This window comes from Equus quagga, chromosome 4 (genome assembly GCF_021613505.1).
Source record: "Equus quagga isolate Etosha38 chromosome 4, UCLA_HA_Equagga_1.0, whole genome shotgun sequence".
NCBI classification, from domain to species: domain Eukaryota; kingdom Metazoa; phylum Chordata; class Mammalia; order Perissodactyla; family Equidae; genus Equus; species Equus quagga.
Genome location: NC_060270.1, coordinates 40288149 through 40307475, shown reverse-complemented (window position 1 = coordinate 40307475; position 19327 = coordinate 40288149). Strand labels below are relative to the sequence as shown.

The 19327-nt window shown below is 37.5% G+C and overlaps 1 protein-coding gene across 6 annotated transcripts in view; it reads left to right on the top strand.

Moving 5' to 3' along the window:
* Positions 1 to 19327, top strand: part of FXR1 (FMR1 autosomal homolog 1) — a 70082-nt gene that overhangs the window by 39251 nt on the left and 11504 nt on the right. For 4 of the 6 annotated variants that reach the window (XM_046658417.1, XM_046658413.1, XM_046658419.1 and 1 more), the window contains exons 10-12: positions 3304 to 3413; positions 15375 to 15461; positions 16749 to 16956. In XM_046658417.1, coding sequence (XP_046514373.1) covers positions 3304 to 3413; positions 15375 to 15461; positions 16749 to 16956 — 405 coding nt within the window. The remainder of the gene's footprint in view (positions 1 to 3303; positions 3414 to 15374; positions 15462 to 16748; positions 16957 to 19327) is intronic. The other 2 variants (XM_046658416.1, XM_046658415.1) reach the window with 1 other exon arrangement.

The following is a 19327-nucleotide window of genomic DNA, read 5'->3' as shown; positions in this document are numbered from 1 at the left end:
GAGTGGACTAACAATAGGGTAATAAACTTCTACACAGTAGGCCCTGAATAAATAATAATTGGTTGTTGCAAAGGCATAGAATAAGGTAAGAAGTCATGGGCAGGAGAGAAGGATGGTGATAAGATAAGGGGAGGTTTCACTGTTAAGTTTTTGACACATTAATAAAAACTATTTTACTTGTGAGTTATAAGTTAAGTGACAAAAAATTTTGAGTTTGAAGCTGTACTTAAATGAACATTATAGGTTGAGATGCGTTGTTTAATAGCTTTGTTATTAATATCCCCTACATCTGTGCTATCCTTAATTTTCAATGCTATTTGAGACAAATAGGAAAGCTTTGGTCACGTGTTAAATACTCAGTGATTGTCCTAAAAGTTTAAAGGCATCAACATAAAGTAGTAACATTTACTAAGAGAAGGATGAGTTGTCATCTATTGTGTCCCATTAGTTTTTTGACTTTATTGAAATTTATAGAGCCGTTTGGGCTCCCTTTGTGTATTATTAGGCCTGTTCTGCCTTTAAGAAGTGATTTCTTTGCTATAGGTATTCTATTTGACAAAGCCTGTAAAATAGATATGTAGGAGAAAATTTAAACAACAACAAATCAAATACTTGCACTATAAAAAGACATTTGTTTTGGCTAGTAACAAGTAGTATATTCTGGGACAATAGTCTACAACACAAGAATTTGGATGGTTTCTTGGTATTTGCCTGTTAGTTACATAAAAAGCTTTTCTCTTGTGCCCAAACATTTGGATAGGTATGACATACTGCCAGTTAAGTAAGCTCCACGTTATCTGCTCTTGGAGACGACTGTTTACTGTAGAGTGAACTGCTGGAGAGATGAGTTGTTAAAATTGAATATACCTTGAAGAATTTTGTGTAATTTTAATAAACATTAAGATACAAAATATTTTCAAATGTTTATCATTTTCAAATGAAATAACCTTTGACAAGAAAACTGGTTTTGAAATGATCATCTTTTTTGTTGAAATCACACTCAGTTATTGACATCTATGAGTGCTAACATTGTGGTTGCTGCTTTATAGAACATAATTTAACTTAGATGTCTTCACTTGTAAAAATGATTTGGTGGTGAGTGTGTACAGGGGAATCGGTTATTTTCAACTCAGTTTTATAGAAGATAGCCTTAGTCTTATGGAATTTGTGGTATTGTTAATTTTGAGTAAAAATTCCTGGTATTTCAGAAATAAGGAAACTGGATATATTTGTAGTTGTCTGATTCTTCTCTTTATTCATTTGCCTGTGCAGTGATGTGAGTACCTGTCATGTCCCTTTTTTCCTTACCCTGTCTTGTTTGGCTTTGGTGATTTGGGTTATTGGTATACTCTTTTGGAAATACACATTAGCAGCTGCTCTTATATGTTGGTGAAATACTCAGAAGTAAAGATTTCAATTGGTTGTGTATAACACATTTCCCTCCAAAATAACACATTTCCCTCCAAAATGTTTTATGGGTGAAGCATTCTTAGTACATTCTTAGTCCAAATGAAAGAGTAAAAGAGGACTGAAATGGAAAAGGGTATGAGGGCTACTTGGTGGGTAAGTTCCAGAGAGGATTCCCTTAGACATTCAGGTCCCAAGAGTTCTAGAAGTTGACCATTCTCACCCATCCCAAGTCAAAAGAAAAAATGGTGAACATTAATTTGAAAATGACTTGAATCCTTTCACCTCCTGGAAGCCTTCCTTAATCACTTCTCTACTCTGTCCCTTCAGCATTTATGCTCAATGCTCAATTTATGCTACAGGTCTGCTTCAGTTTGTCAGTATGCTTTGGAATTTAAACTCTGGAAATGATCAGTTAAAATATTGACAGTCTCTGGTGGGACTAAATAAAACTTGCAGGTAGGTCCCTGCCATGGACCCTAGAAGGGTGATGGATGTTCACTCACCACTGGTATAGTTCACAAGAAAAAAGGGGCAAAGATTCTGGGGGAGGAATTATGATATATCAAGCTGAGTTCTGTTTTTTCGAAAAGATATTTGCTTATTTTTAGCAGGGTCAAGAATGGAGTTGCTGCTTGAACCTCACTGTGTTAACAGTGAAGGCAGCTTTTATATGCTGCTGCTAGGGCTGCTCAGAGAAGACATGCATCATGTGACTTCCCTGTCCTACTCTGTTTTTTAATTTTACCTGTTCAATTGCTGCTGCTTGTAAATTTAGGGTTACTAATGGGGGAGGAGGTTTGAGAATAGGGATAGAAAATCCTATATTGACCAGCTTACTGTTGCCATTGTTCCATTGTTTATTCTTTAATGGAAACTGTTCTCAAGCATGCAGTAGGAAAAACTTGCATTTTATACCTCTTTCAACCAAAATTTATTGTGGAAATAGATTGCTGATTTAGTTAAAAAAAAAGGATTTGGACTTAATAACAAATGTGGTGGTGTTAACTTTATAAGGGATACATCTATTCTGCTAGTGAACAGTACCTGAATATTTACTTCTCTTAACCAGGTAACACTACCCAATATTGCTTTGTTATTTTATTGAGTGTATGTTACTTTTATCTTTATAACTAGTTAAGTTCCTAAGGGGAAGAGAATCTTCATAACTCCCTTTTAGTTTTTCCTTTAATTATTGAATGCTCAATAACTCCTGTTTGACAGACTTAGAAGTTAAGTGTGGAGAAGGTAAATAATTTGGATTTTGTGTAATTTTGCAGTATTTCACATCCAGAAAGTAAACATACCATATACATGCTGCATGTATTTGTATAGCTGTGAAGTACTTTTAAAAACTTTTTGGTGTAAATGTAATACTTGTTAAATGTAAACATTTTATTTCAGTGAAGAGAATATTCATTTTAAAAGTATCTTCAAGTCACAGGTATCTTTTGAACAAATAGAAACTTGAAAATAAAAGCAAGATTGATGATTTTGCTCATCTTTTGAATAACATAATAACAATTATTATTGCTAAAAGTGTTTTTTTTGCTTTTATATATATATCCAAGCTTTTGAAATGAGTTGGACTTGATATTTTAAAAATATAAAAATGACATGGAACATAGTAAAAATCGTTTAGACTTTGAAAATGGTCTTACATGTGAGCAGCATCGTCAGTCTCAGTTAATAACAGCCTTAGGCATACTAAAGAGAAGGAAATTTCAGACCAAGGATAAAATTTCTCAGTAGTCTTTAGGATGAATTAATTGAGAGTAAAAAGATGGAGCTTTACTTGGTTTTTATAATTTGATAGCAAGTCTTAAATTTGGGCTGATGTTGAAATGATAGCAATATTCGTTTTTAATTTACTATATTTGTTTTCTCTTATTAAAGGAAAAGTAATTGGAAAAAATGGCAAAGTTATTCAAGAAATAGTGGACAAATCTGGTGTGGTTCGGGTGAGAATTGAAGGAGACAATGAAAATAAACTACCTAGAGAGGATGTAAGTATTTAAAATGTAATTTAATTTGCCTGCTTTTTTTTTGACGTTCTTTTCTTGGCTAACTTATTAATGTTATTTTATGTTTTGGAAATTGTTCTGGAAAGTTGTATCTAGTGAGCCTACTTAATGCTCTGATGCAGTGAATTTTTCTTTCTTTTTAAAAAAATTCTGTTCCTTATAATATTGCTGTACATACTTAGAAAACAAGTCATCTTTCAATTGTGGGACTTTGGTTCTTGGTTGGTTTCTGAGTACTTGAGTAAAAAAACCCAGTTTTTGATAAAAAGGTTTTAATTTGATAATCTTAATGGTTCTTTTTTTGTACTTAGAGTGTAAATCTGTAGAATATGATACTCTCAACAGAAGTGTATTATTAAGGAATTCTTGATAAATAACACTCTCCTTGACTTTTAGTGGAATCTGAAAGCACTGACCATTTCTTAATTGAAATCTTCAAGCTTTTATGTTGCTGTTAATTCTGATGCCAACTTTCAGAAATTTCATTTTCAATCTCATCTCACATGTTGATGTTTTGTTCACAATGCTGTTCTTTATTCCTCATACATCACTTTAAGGATCTCTCACCTTTGTGGCTCCAGTGGTCAACTCTGTATAGTTGACTTAAACTTTGTATGCCTGAAGATAAAGCAAGAATTTTCCCCCGAATTATCTCCCAGAAAGCAGTATACTCACAACCTCTCAAGTTTTGCACAATAGATTACTGTTTGGAGAGTTGGTTAACCTGTTGAACAGAATCAGTCTTGTAAAGAAGGAAAAAAAAAAGGCGGCCAGCCCCAGTGGCCTAGCAGTTAAGTTCAGCATGCTCCACTTTGGCAGCCCGATTCAGATCCTGGGCGCAGACCTACACCACTCATGTTAATGACCATGCTGTGGTGGTGGCTGACGTAAAAAGAAAAAGAGGAAGATTGGGAACGGATGTTAGTACAGGGTGAATCTTCCTCAGCAAAAAGAGAAATCTGTAGACGTTTAGTCCTGACAGATAGCCTCATATCAAGTATTGGATGTTGTAAAGATGCTTATTAAAGGTAGCCACTTCCTTTACACTTTTTAATTAGTTAGAATGTGGAGGTAAATATACACTTAAAAGCGATTGAGGAAAAACAAATAACTTAGTATTTTACAAGTGAGTACTTGTGGCTGAGATTGATTTCACTGTACACTGCTTCAAAATTTGTTGTAAGTCTCAAGTAACTTTTGCTTATTCTTAAACACCATTTCCCCAGTCATTTTTCGTGACTTTAAGATGCCTTTGAGATGAGGATTAAAATAGATGGTGTGTATATATGTACTCACATATATATAGTAGATACTATTATATTTGGCGCTTTCCCCTTTTATACTTAATAAGTTGATCTGAAGACCAAGATGTTTACTGGACAGGGCCATTAAATGACTGAACTATAAATTTCTTAGCTTGGTAGTAATATCTAGTCTTCCCTTAGCTTTGCTGATCCCCAGTTGCTTTCTAGTGTTTACCATCTTGCAAGCTTTAAGGTCCTCTTTCATAAATAAGAACTCATTGTACTTCCCTGTGTTTGTAGTTTTGGTCATTGTTACCACCATTCCTGTACCAGGGTTAAGAAACTTACATGCTTAAACCAAGCAGATTATGTAAATAATTAAGTGGGTTGGGATGTACAAGACAGGAGTGGGGAGGGCTCATGATGTCTTTCTGTAAAAGAAACAGATGCAGCTCAGCTTTAGTTTGGTTGCCATGTGGGAATGCATGCATTTTGTGTTGCTATTTCTTCCAATATTTATAAGAGAAGCTGGAAACTTATAGTAATACCCAAATTTTTCAATTTTTAAACCATTGCATGTTAAAAACAAATGTGAAGGTTGGTATTGGCTTAGTTGGGGCCACCATTTCACAATTTAAGCTGTCTAAATCCGCTGGAGACTCATTTTAAAACTCGTTTACTCTGAAGTCTTTGGTGTTAGGTACTTAATTTTCTTTCAACCTTGTATTTTGTTTTCTGGTTTATCTTATGTCTCCAAGCCAGGTTATGAATTCCTTCAAGTCAAGAAATCAAATCTGAATTATCATTGTCTCTCTTCTTCCCTAGCACAATGAATAGGCACTTGATAAATATTTTGTCAGTTCATTAAGTTTTTTTAAGATTAGAGTTTCTTGTTTTTTTTTTTGAGGAAGATTATCCCTGAGCTAACTGCTGCCAATCCTCCTCTTTTCACTGAGGAAGACTGGCCCTGAGCTAACATCCATGCCCATCTTTCTGTACTTTATATGTGGGACGCCTGCCTCACCATGGCATGCCAACCAGTGCCATGTCCGCACCCGGGATCCAAACCAACAAACCTCGGGCCGCCAAAGTGGAACATGTGCACTTAACCACTGTGCCACTGGGCTGCCCCCTAGAGTTTTTAATTGTAAAAGAAATAGCTTTATGTGTAAGTCAGAAGAGCATCGAATGGTATAGTGTGAAAAATAAATATATGTCTATGTGCTGTCTGTGTCTTTCCTTCTCTCTCCATCATAGCTAATAGATTTCAGACTGTTGTTATGGTGCCATTTCATGTCTGTTTTGCTGTTAAAAACAGTGCCGAAACAGACATCCCTTGTGACTATTGAGTAAATCTCATGAAAGTGGATTTGTTAGATCAAAGGCTGTATTGGCATTTAAATATTTAGATCTTGTTAATTTTCCCACACATTCTTTGCACCAGTGTAGGAAATGTCTGTTTTCCACTTATTTGCCAATACTGAGTTTCATTAAACTTTTGTGCCATTCCATAAGGTGTACCTGTTACCTTTCCATATGCTTAAAAGACATTTTTATCTTTTTGTAAACAGCTTGTGTGTCCTTTGCATATTTTTTGTCTTTACTACTGAGTTGTAAGAGCTTTTTGCATTTTAAGGAAGTCTTTTGATTTTTTGTTTTTGTTCTTGCTTGAGGAAGATTAGTCCTGAGCTAACATCTGTGCCAGTCGTCCTCCACTTTATATGTGGGTTGCCACCACAGCATGGCCGAGTGGCATAGGTCTGTACCTGGGATCTGAACCCACGAACCTGGGCTGCCAAAGCAGAGCCTGCCAAACCCAACCACCACCCCATGGGGCTGGCCCCTTAAGGAAGTCTTTTATCTTTCATATGTGTAACACATATTTCTTATTTTGCTTTTATTTTCCCCCTGTGCAGACATTAAAAAATTTTACATTGTTGGATTTTTTTAGACTTTTGCTTTATGGCTTATGCATTTTCTGTCATGCGTGGCAAGGTCTTTCCCACTTGTAGATCATTCAGAAATCCATTTGTATATTTTATTCTCCAGGTTTTTGGGGTTTTTTTAGTGCATAAATTTTTCACTCCATTTGGGGTTTTTTTAGTGTAAGGTATCAGAAACGGATCCAGCTTTATTTTTTCTGAGCGCTAGTTGGTTGTCTTAGTGCCATCTGTTAAATATAATCAGTTTTTGGCATTTCAGACATCTAGAATTTCATTGAAGTCTCAGAAATGAACTCATATTCACTAATAATCACTTGCTCTTTACTCTCAATTTTTTTCTTATTATGACTTTACAATAGCCATTATTCTGTAAAATATATGCCTTTAAAGATACCTTTTTGCGTCTCCTTTTGTTTGGAGGTAACTTGGTGATAACATCTCCAGTTCAGGATCAAGGCATTGTATTTCTCTTATTCCTTGCAGATCATCAGTCTGGAATGACTTTCCCTTCTTTATGTACTTGGTAAAATTCTGTTTGTTTTAACATCCACTTTAAATAACAGTAATATTCTTAGAATTCCCCTAAATTTCCACATCTGGGCTGGCATAATTCACATTCTTCCTAATGTTCCTGTGTTTTTAATTCATATCACTAATGCTATACAATGAGATTATTACAGGAATGTTTAGTGTCTTTTCTGAGAATATGATTGCCTTTAGAACAAGGACTTTGTTTTATTACATGGCACCACTCATTAGGCCATGCTGAGGCGGCATCCCACATGCCACAACTAGAAGGACTCACAACTAGAGTATACAACTACGTACTGGGGGCATTTGGGGAGAAGAGCAGGGGGAAAAAAAAAGAAAGTAACTTTAGAAAATAAAATATAGATGTAGAATAAATAATATAGTCCCAGAAATATAGTATTTGTTTAAACTTTTTTTCATCATTCCCCCCCGCCATCCTCTTACTTGCCTGTGCATTTTTTTTTTTTATTAATGTTATGATAGATTACAACCATGTGAGATTTCAGTTGTACATTTTTGTTAGTCATGTTGTGGGTACACCACTTCCCCCTCCGTACCCTCCCCCCACCCCCCCTTTTCCCTGGTAACCACCGATCAGATCTCCTTCTCAATATACTAATTTCCACCTATGAGTGGAGTCATATAGAGTTCGTCTTTCTCTGACTGACTTATTTCGCTTAACATAATGCCCTCGAGGTCCATCCACGTTGTTGTGAATGGGCCAATTTCGTCTTTTTTTTTGGCTGAGTAGTATTCCATTGTGTATATATACCACATCTTCTTTATCCAATCATCAGTTTCTGGGCATGTAGGCTGGTTCCACGTCTTGGCTATTGTAAATAATGCTGCGATGAACATAGGGGTGCAACAGACTCTTGAGATATCTGATATCAGGTTCTTAGGATAGATACCCAGTAATGGGATGGCTGGGTCATAGGGTATTTCTATTTTTAACTTTTTGAGAAATCTCCATACTGTTTTCCATAGTGGCTGTACCAGTTTGCATTCCCACCAACAGTGTATGAGGGTTCCTCTTTCTCCACAACCTCTCCAACATTTGTCGTTCTTGGTTTTGGATGTTTTTGCCAATCTAACGGGGGTAAGGTGATATCTTAGTGTAGTTTTGATTTGCATTTCCCTGATGATTAGCGATGATGAACATCTTTTCATGTGTCCATTGGCCATATTCATATCTTCTTTTGAGAAATGTCTGTTCATGTCCTCTGCCCATTTTTTGATCGGGTTGTTTGTTTTTTTGTTGTTAAGCAGTGTGAGTTCTTTGTATATTATGGAGATTAACCCTTTGTCGGATAAGTGGCTTGTAAATATTTTTTCCCAATTAGTGAGCTGTTTTTTTGTTTCAATTTTGTTTTCCCTTGCCTTGAAGAAGCTCTTTAGTCTGATGAAGTCCCATTTGTTTATTCTTTCTATTGTTTCCCTCAACTGAGGAGTTACAGTGTCCGAAAAGATTCTTTTGAAACTGATGTCAAAGAGTGTACTGCCTATATTCTCTTCCAAAAGACTTATTGTCTCAGGCCTAATCTTTAGGTCTTTGATCCATTTTGAGTTTATTTTGGTGTGTGGTGAAAAAGAATGGTCAATTTTCAATCTTTTGCATGTGGCTGTCCAGTTTTCCCAGCACCATTTGTTGAAGAGACTTTCTTTTCTCCATTGTAGGCCCTCTGCTCCTTTGTCGAAGATTAGCTGTCCATAGATGTGTGGTTTTATCTCTGGGCTTTCAATTCTGTTCCATTGATCTGTGGACCTGTTTTTGTACCAGTACCATGCTGTTTTGATCACTGTAGCTTTGTAGTATGTTTTGAAATCGGGGATTGTGATTCCGCCGGCTTTGTTTTTCTTGCTCAGGATTGCTTTAGCAATTCGCGGTCTTTTGTTCCCCCATATGAATTTTAGGATTGTTTGTTCAATTTCTGTGAAGAATGTTCTTGGGATTCTCATTGGGATAGCATTGAATCTGTATATTGCTTTAGGTAGTATGGACATTTTAACTATGTTTATTCTTCCAATCCATGTGCAAGGAATGTCTTTCCATCTCTTTATGTCATCGCCTATTTCTTTCAAGAAAGTCTTGTAGTTTTCATTGTATAGATGCTTCACTTCCTTGGTTAAGTTTATCCCAAGGTATTTTATTCTTTTCGTTGCGATTGTGAATGGGATAGAGTTCTTGAGTTCTTTTTCTGTTAGTTTATTGTTAGTGTATAGAAATGCTACTGATTTATGCACGTTAATTTTATACCCTGCTACTTTGCTGTAGTTGTTGATTATTTCTAATAGTTTTTCTGTGGATTCTTTGGGGTTTTCTATGTATAGGATCATGTCGTCTGCAAACAACGAGAGTTTTACTTCTTCGTTACCTATTTGGATTCCTTTTATTTCTTTTTCCTGCCGAATTGCTCTGGCCAGCACCTCCAGTACTATGTTGAATAGGAGTGGTGAAAGTGGGCACCCTTGTCTTGTTCCTGTCCTCAGAGGGATGGCTTTCAGCTTTTGTCCATTGAGTATGATGTTGGCTGTGGGTCTATCATATATGGCCTTTATTATGTTGAGGTACTTTCCTTCTATACCCATTTTACTGAGGGTTTTTATCATAAATGGGTGTTGGATCTTGTCGAATACTTTCTCTGCATCTATTGAGATGATCATGTGGTTTTTGTTTTTCATTTTGTTGATGTAGTGTATCACGTTGATTGACTTGCGGATGTTGAACCATCCCTGTGTCCCTGGTATAAATCCCACTTGATCATGGTGTATAATCTTTTTGATGTATTGCTGTAATCGGTTTGCCAAAATTTTGTTGAGGATTTTTGCATCTATGTTCATCAGTGATATTGGCCTGTAGTTCTCCTTCTTTGTGTTGTCCTTGTCAGGTTTGGGGATCAGAGTGATGTTGGCTTCATAGAATGTGTTAGGGAGTTCTCCATCTTTCTCAATTTTCTGGAACAGTTTGAGGAGAATAGGTATTAAGTCTTCTTTGAATGTTTGGTAGAATTCTCCAGAGAAGCCGTCTGGTCCTGGACTCTTGTTTTTGGGGAGGTTTTTGATTACCGTCTCTATTTCCTTACTTGTGATTGGTCTATTCAGATTCTCCATTTCTTCCTGATTCAGTTTGGGGAGATTGTAGGAGTCTAGGAATTTGTCCATTTCTTCCAGGTTGTTCAATTTGTTGGCATATAGTTTTTCATAGTATTCTCTTATGATCTCTTGTATTTCATTGGTATCTGTTGTGATTTCTCCTCTGTCATTCCTGATTTTATTAATTTGCGATTTCTCTCTTCTTTTCTTGGTGAGTCTGGCTAGGGGTTTGTCAATTTTGTTAATTCTTTCCAAGAACCAACTCTTTGTTTCATTGATCCTTTCTATTGTCTTTTTTGTTTCAATATCGTTTATTTCTGCTCTTATTTTTATTATTTCCCTCCTTCTACTGACTCTGGGCTTTGTTTGTTCTTCTTTTTCTAGTTCTGTTAGGTGTCGTTTGAGGTTGCTTACATGAGCTTTTTCTTGTTTAGTGAGGTGAGCCTGTATTGCAATGAATTTCCCTCTTAGGACTGCTTTTGCTGCATCCCAAATGATTTGGTATGTCGTGTTCTCATTTTCATTTGTCTCCAGATAATATTTGATTTCTTCTTTAATTTCTTCAATGATCCATTGTTTGTTGAGAAGCGTGTTGTTTAGTCTCCACATTTTTGCACCTTTCTCTGCTTTTTTCTTGTAGTTGATTTCTAGTTTAATAGCGTTATGATCAGAAAAGATGCTTGATATTATTTCAACTCTCTTGTATTTATTGATGTTTGCTTTGGTTCCCAAAATATGGTCATTCCTTGAGAATGTTCCATGTGCACTTGAGAAGAATGTGTAACCTGCTGTTTTTGGATGAAGTGTTCTATATATATCTATTAAGTCCATCTGGTCTAATTTTTCATTTAATTCTATTATTTCCTTGTTGATTTTCTGTCTGGATGTTCTGTCCATTGGTGTTAATGGTGTGTTGAGGTCCCCTACTATTATTGTATTGTTGTTGATGTCTTCTTTTAGTTCTATTAAGAGTTGCTTTACAAATTTTGGTGCTCCTGTGTTGGGTGCGTATATATTTATAAGTGTTATGTCTTCTTGGTGGAGAGTCCCTTTTATCATTATATACTGTCCCTCTTTATCTTTCTTTATCTGTTTTGCTTTGAAATCTACCTTGTCTGATATTAGTATAGCGACACCTGCTTTCTTTTGTTCATTATTAGCTTGGAGTATTGTTCTCCATCCCTTCACTCTGAGTCTGTGTTTGTCTTTGGGGCTGAGGTGTGTTTCCTGGAGGCAGCATATTGTTGGATCTTGTTCTTTGATCCATCCTGCCACTCTGTGTCTTTTGATTGGGGAGTTCAATCCATTTACATTTAGAGTGATTATTGAGACGTGGGGGCCTACCACTCCCATTTTGTGTCTTGTTTTCCAGTTTTCTTCAGTTTCCTTTGTTTCTCGTCCCATGGTTTAATCTGTTCTGATGTAGAGCTGCTACTCTCTGTTGTTGTCCTTCTACTTATCTCCTCTGTTCTTGGTTTTGTAGCCCCTTTCCTTTTTTGGATTTTTCAGGAATGAGGGTTTTCCTGATGATTTCCTGAAGAGGTGGTTTTGTGGCAATGAACTCCCTTAATTTTTGTTTATCTGGGAAAGTGTTTATTTCTCCATCGTATTTGAAGGATATTTTCGCTGGGTAGAGAATTCTCGGCTGTAGATTTTTGTCCTTCAGATTTTTGAATATATCATTCCACTCTCTTCTAGCCTGTAAAGTTTCTGCTGAGAAATCTGCTGATAGCCTGATGGGGGTTCCTTTGTAGGTTAGTTTCTTTTGCCTGGCTGTCCTTAATATTTTCTCCTTGTCGTTGACTTTTGCTAGCTTCACTACTATATGCCGTGGAGTTGGTCTTCTTGCATTGATAAAGTTTGGAGATCTATTGGCTTCTGTCACCTGAAGATCCATCTCCCTCACCAGATTTGGGAAGTTCTCAGCCATTATTTCTTTGAATAGGTTTTCTGCCCCTTTCTCCTTCTCTTCTCCCTCTGGTATACCTATAATCCTTACGTTGCATCTCCTAATTGTGTCTGATAATTCTCGGAGAGTTTCTTCATTTCTTTTAAGTCTTGCTTCTCTCTCCTCCTCTGCCTGCAACAATTCTACATTGCCATCTTCCAAATTGCTAATTCTTTCCTCCATATTATCGGCCCTACTGTTCAGAGCATCTAGATTTTTCTTAATCTCCTCTATTGTGTTCTTCATTTCCAATATTTCTGTTTGGTTCTTCTTTATCGTATCAAACTCTTTTGTGACATAGCTACTGAACTCGTTGAGTTGTCGGTCAGAATTCTCTCTTAACTCATTGAGAATCTTAATGATGGCTGTTTTGAAGTCATCATCATTTAGGTTATATATCTCATTTTCTTTGGGATTGTTTTCTGTGTATTTGTTACTTTCTTTCTGTTCTGGAGATTTAATGTATTTTTTCATATTGCTTGATGTTGTTGATTTGTGCCTCCGCATGGAGATAGAGTTTAGTTGCTCCTTTCACTTGTTTCAGCTGCTGCAGTGGGGGGAGCAGCTGTTTATACTTCACCAACCAGGAACCCTGTCCGTAGTTGCTAACTGGGCCTGGGCCCCTCTTCGTAGCCACAGTGGCCCTTTGGATTCCCTCCTCTGCCGTGGGGGCCGTCACAGGGGGGCTTCAGGCTGCAGGTGCCTACTGTTGCAGCCCGCCTAGATGTGCTCTCTCCTTGGGGTCTGCAACGGTGTTATGGGCTTTTCCAGCGGCCAGGGGTGGGATCACTTATATTTGTTGCTCCGTTGCTGTCGGCACCCACCAAATCTCACTTGTCCTCTATGGGTCGCAGGAGAGCTATTGGCATCTTCTACAGTCTGTGGTTAGTACACCTAGCTATGCTGCTTTTGCCCTGGGGTCTTCCAGCCTTGTGGCTGGCGGCTGGGTGCCTTCTACTGGTGCTGTGCAGAGGCTTTCCCTAAGGCTGCTGTGAGCCTGTAGGGTTTCCCCCTAGGCTACTAAGCTGGGTCTCCAGAACTCTCTCCAGCCCCTGTCCTCTCCGAGATCTCCGGCAATCCCTAGCCTCACGGGGCGGGCAACGGCAGCTGGGGGTCGCCCCGCCCTCAGGGCTTCTCTCCGGGCCTCTGCCGGGAGCCCTGAATGCTGGGCGTGGCCCCTCTGCTAATGGCAGACAGAGAGTTTTGTCTGCTGCCTGGCGGAACTCCGGCGCTTCCCCTCCGGGTCGCAGAACCGGCCCTTGAAAGTTTCCCCCGCCCCGGTCCTCTCCAAGATCTCTGGCAATCCCTAGCCCCACGGGGCGGGCAACGGCAGCTGGGGGTCGCCTCGCCCTCTGGGATTCTCTCCGGGCCTCTCCCAGAGCCGTGAATGCTCAGCGTGGCCCCTCTGCTAACGGCAGACAGAGAGTTTTGTCTGCTGCCCGGGCGGAGCTCCGGCGCTTCCCCTCCGGGTCGCAGAACCGGCCCTTGAAAGTTTCCCCCGCCCCGGTCCTCTCCGAGATCTCCGGCAATCCCTAGTCCCACGGGGCGGGCAACGGCAGCTGGGAGACCTCCGTGCCCTCCGTGTCTCTCTCTGGGACCCTCCGAGCGCCCCGAGCACCAGGCTGGGTCTCCCCGCCAATGGCGGGGAGAGACTCTCCCCGCGGGCTCAGGTGTGCAACTCCAAAGTTTCCCTCTGCGTTTAGGAGTAATTGCGGGGGCTTTAGGTAGGGTTCTGGTCACCTGTTTCCACCGTCGCTCCTCTGTTGTGTTCTCGCTCCTGCCGTAGATGTGTGTGGATCCTCTGGGGGCGTCTGTTGGAAGAAAGCCGCTTACGGGTACTAGGCTGCCCGTCGGGGTCGGAGAGTTTTCACCTATTTCCACATCCTCCTGGAGGAAAGTCCATCCGCCTTCCGATGTATAGTCGCGTGGGTGTCTCAGACGTCCTGAGATGCTGTCTGGATATCCTTTGTCAAGCGATAAGTGTCCAAATAATTGTAGACTCGAAGGGCGAGAGACAAAGAGGACTACTCACGGCGCCATCTTGGATCTTCCCCCTGCCTGTGCATTTTTGAGGACAGGGTCAAGACTAACTCACTTCCTAAGCTTAAGTTAGATTCCCTCGTTTCATGATTCATAGTTGTAATTACTTCTTTATGGTCATTACAGCTGTCTTTGAGCTGTCTTGTATCCTTAGTATCTGCCCTCGTGTGTTCCTACTTTTGACTCTCCCATATCTAAAATTTACCAATTAAATTTTTAAAAAAGTAGTTTGAAAATAAGTCATAGAGTGATTTTCTTACATACCATCAAAAATTCTTAAGCCACCCTTAGTTCCATATTTAGAACTCCAAATTCTTAAGCCAATCTGTTTAAATAATTGTTGGGAGCTGTTCTGTAAAATCAAGAAAGTGAGGAGAGACACTAAAACTGATTGGGCGAGTTTATTTAGGCTTTCCTTATTTTCCTTAGTTAATATGAAGCTTGAAGTGTATTTCTTTAAAATAAAAAACCCGTTGTTATTTAGCTGTCTTATTTCTCTTCCTTCCCAGTTGTTTAAACTTTCCTCTTTTGAAATTCAGCGAAGTAAACCAGGTCTAGGTTAATCCTCTGATTTGCTTTAATACCTGTGACTAAGTATTTGCCCATATCAGTAATTCTTTTATTTTACATTGTATAAATATTTTTATTCTGTAGGTGATGCTTTTAATGATCAAGAAGCACTCCTATCAATACCCAGAAATTGAAGGTTTTGTGAGCTGAGCATATGTTAGAGGGATGATCTGGCTAGTGTGTTTTATTGTGTTTTTAAGTCAGTCACTGCTAAGGTGATACATCTAGTCTGTAAATTCCTGCCAGTTTGAAAGGAAATTTCTTTAAAAAGCTAGTTTGTATACTTAGAACTAGATTAAATTAGAAATTAGAAAACCTTATATTTTAAAAGTAATTTCTTAAATTTTTTAGCATACTTAAATGCTAAATTGTAATGCAAATATGACATTAGTGAAAGTCTCAGTGTTTCAAATTATATTGATCTTTTTAAAAAGTTTATTTTTAAATCTTGAAGTTTAGTAGCTGTAAATTGCTTTGTTTCAGAAAAGTTTTCCAAATTATATATTGGTCTGTTACGTTTAGGCTAGAACTTTGTTAAAATAGTAAATACTGAGGACATTGTGTTTTCTTACAGGGGATGGTTCCATTTGTATTTGTTGGCACTAAAGAAAGCATCGGAAATGTGCAAGTTCTTTTAGAGTATCATATTGCTTATCTAAAGGTTAGTATTCTGTTCACATTCATATCGTTATTCCACACATTAAACTTATAATTAAATTTATATTTGTTGGTAGTGAATTTCAAATCTTTAAATATTTTTGTTGATTCAGATTTGCCCTGTTTTTCTACATGAGAATTCAAAAATAAAAAGTCCTTTGCCATAATAAAATGATTGACCTCATGTACATTGGTTCTCTTTCCCTGTGAACTTTTACACTTCTTTTCTTACTAAGAATGATCACTCTTGTCTTCCTGTAGTTTGACCATTCTATAGAAACAGTTCTGTACTAGAACCATTTTGTTTTTTCCTTGATGTTTTACATGCAAATAGGGCCAGAACCAGGAGTCAAGATGGGCTTTGTTGGTAACTGTCATTACCTGAATCAGATGCACTATCCCTGTAGACATCATTTGATAATTCTTAACTATTGTTTCTAATATAATCTATTTCAGTTGATAAATAAAGAGCAAGGGTTTTAGAAAGGAAATGCCCCATAAATTATTAGAAGTTGCAGTTGTCTTTTTGCAACCCTTTCTCTTCCGTTTATTCCTGTTTCTCTTGTTTCAAGTATAGCAATATCCTTAACTTCTCTATCTTTAGTATGTCTTCCTTTTAGTCATGCATATCACTCCTGTTAATGTTTGGAAAGTGCCCCTGATAACGTCATTCTTCTCTTTCAAAGCGCATCTTTATATGATAAGTCTCAGTTCAGTCTGGCATTCTAAGCTCATGCTTTATCTTCTAGTACCCTACCTTTCAGCCAAGAGCTTTCTTTAGACACTTTACCTTCACGTCCTGTAATTATGTCAATTTCTAAATGACCAAGCCTAGTAGTTCATCTAAGACGTAACTCAGGTGTCACCTTTTTGATAGGAACGTAGGTTACTAATAGTATCTCTCATAGATGATAGCTGTACCTCATTTAGCAGAGCTGTAACTCCTTCAGGGCTAAATCGGATGATAATTTATAATTTTTAGCTATTTAATAAATAGGTTATTTTAATGCTTATCTGTTAAACATCCTCTTGAAGTAGGAGAATCTTTTGTTTTTTGTATTGTATGCCTGTAGCACTTAACATTTTTGGCAAACACTAAGGCATTTAGTAAATATTTGGTGAATCAGTGGCCTTGTAAATTTTGTTTACCGGGTGCACAGTTGTACTTTACCAAAAAATTGCCTAAGATCGCAGCTTTTTTCATTGGTAGGAAGTTTAGCTCTAGCTCTAGGCTTTAAGATGGAAAGAAGTTACATATAAGAAGATTTACCCTTTTTTGTTTTGATTGTAGGAAGTAGAGCAGCTAAGAATGGAACGCCTACAGATTGATGAACAGCTACGACAGATTGGTATGGGTTTCAGACCTTCTTCCACCAGAGGGCCTGAAAAAGAGAAAGGATATGCCACTGATGAAAGTACCGTCTCTTCTGTACAAGGTTCTAGGTCTTATAGTGGAAGAGGCAGAGGTCGTCGAGGCCCTAATTACACCTCCGGTTATGGTAAAATACAAATTTTTATTGTAGTAGTACTAGTTTATGCGCTCCAGTACATTTACTTATTATTATTACTTAGTTCATCATTCTAGGCTTTGAGGACAGGAGATACTTCTGAGGTATATGTCTTAATAGTAGGGACAGCATACTTTTATTAATGACAGTAAAAGGCACTTAATATTCAAGCAGCTATTTAATGAAATGAAACATGTTTTTTGTTAAGTTGATAGTTCATGATCATGTTTATTCCAAATATTTAGAATAAATAAATATGAAACTTGTTTTCCAAATATTTCCCTTGTACAGTTGTATACATTTTCCAATAAAAACCCTCGTAATGGTTGTGATACTGCTAGGAATCGTCTTTTGCCTACTCTCTAAGAAAGTAAAAACAAAAACTATGCTAATCACTGTGCCAAGATTGCATATAGCAAATCTGTACTAGCGTTTAAAATATACTTTATTGGCTCATTCGGCAGTTTTGAATATTAATATCTCACATCTGGAATTATTTTGTGAAATCCAGCATTTCACTAAAACGAGTACTTTAAAAGCCCAGAACCTAATTAACATTTTATAAATGAACCTTTTTTTCCTGAAATGTATTTCACCGTAAGGATGGGGCCTAACAAGGGACCAGTGGATGATGATGGTCAACAATTCTCTAATCCTAAATTCTCACTTATTCTTCTTCAGCTTTGGAGTTGTTCCATTTTTCTACATTTCGACTTGGATTTTGGTAGTGACTTGATTTTTTTCCTCCCTCCTCTTCTTTGCTTTCTCTTCCCTTCTCTTTTTTCAACTCCCCTATGTTCATCCTGTTTTGGGAAAATCTTGCATAAGCCTTTTTTTTTACAAAACAGAGGGCATTTAGGGAAAAGAGAAATAGATGAAGGCTTACCTTGTGCAGATTTCACATCTAAGTTTCCTTTTTGACTGAAGGATTATCTAATGATGCCAGAGTTATATTAAATTTTTGCTTTCATTTGTTCTAAGGGTTGGAAGGTTGATTATCCCTTCCCTTTCATATCCTCATTTTTTTTTGTTCTCATTTCTTGATATTTTTTAAAGTTAACTCTATTTTGAAACTTGAGAAGCAAAAATTCTAGTAAAGTGAAAGTGTTTATAGCATGTGAATTGTGACCTCTTATTGTATTCCTGAAAATACATTTAATACAAAAGTAATTAAAGAGCAATTAGTATATACTGAATGATTTTAGAGGTACAAATTACTAGCACAAATGATCAGATTTGGCTTTTTGGATGGTGAGGACGATGAATTCATTGAAGAATTTCATAAGCCTCTGGGAAGTCCACTTACTCATGAGAGGTCACTCCTTGGCAAAATGCTTTTGTTGACAGCAGTTGATAAATTTTTATATGATAATGGTAGAGGAATATCATCTGGATTGAAGAAAACTATGCAAATTCTTCAGTAGATGGCACTCTTACCTCTGAATCTTAGCAAACCAGTAACATATTTCTTGAAATAGCTATTTAACTGGGCTCGAGAAATAAAAACCATTTGAATTTGGTTATACATGTTCTTGTCTGCTTGATATCAGAAGGATTTTTAGGTGATTTTGTATAAGCTCTATAAGAAACATTTTCTCAATACATTTCTGAAGTTGGTATGTATCTTACAGTGGATGGTGTCTTACAACTTTAATTGGCAGCATTTTCTTTAATGGCATGCAAAATATTATGTCTTACAATGGTATGGCATGTTGGATTTGATAAAATGTACTTGAGCTATTAAATTTAGCATACATGATCATTGAAAAGGATGTAAATCCTTATGAGGTGATTTTAGAAGTTTTAGGAGAAAATCTGATTTAAAGTTTTGTTTAAAACAGGTCTTTTTATTGTTGGAGTTATTAAAAATTGGATCAGTTTCATGAATCATTTTTAAAGCTATTTCAAAAAATTTTTGGATGAGAGATGGGGAATGGTTGCCATGATTTCAGCAGAGTATTAGTTTTGCTTTGTGCTTAACCAGTCACAAACTTAGAGACTTGAACCCACAAATTTATTATCTTAACAGTTCTGTATGTCAGAAGTTTGACATGAGTCTCACTGGGCTAAAATTAAAATCTAAGTGTCAACAGGGCTTATTCCTTTGTGGAGGCTCTAGGGGAGAATCTGTTCCCTTGATATTGCCAGCTCCTAGAGACCACCTCCGTTCCTGGGCTTGTGGCCCTCTTTTCCTCCCTTGTAAAACCAGGAACTGCAGAGTCATGCTGTCATCTCTAGTTCTCTGCAGCTCAGAATGCTGCTCTACTTTTAAAGATCCATGTAATTAGTTTGACCTCACCTGGATAATCCAGGGTGACACCCCCCACATATCCTTAACCTTAATCACATCTGCAAAGTCCCA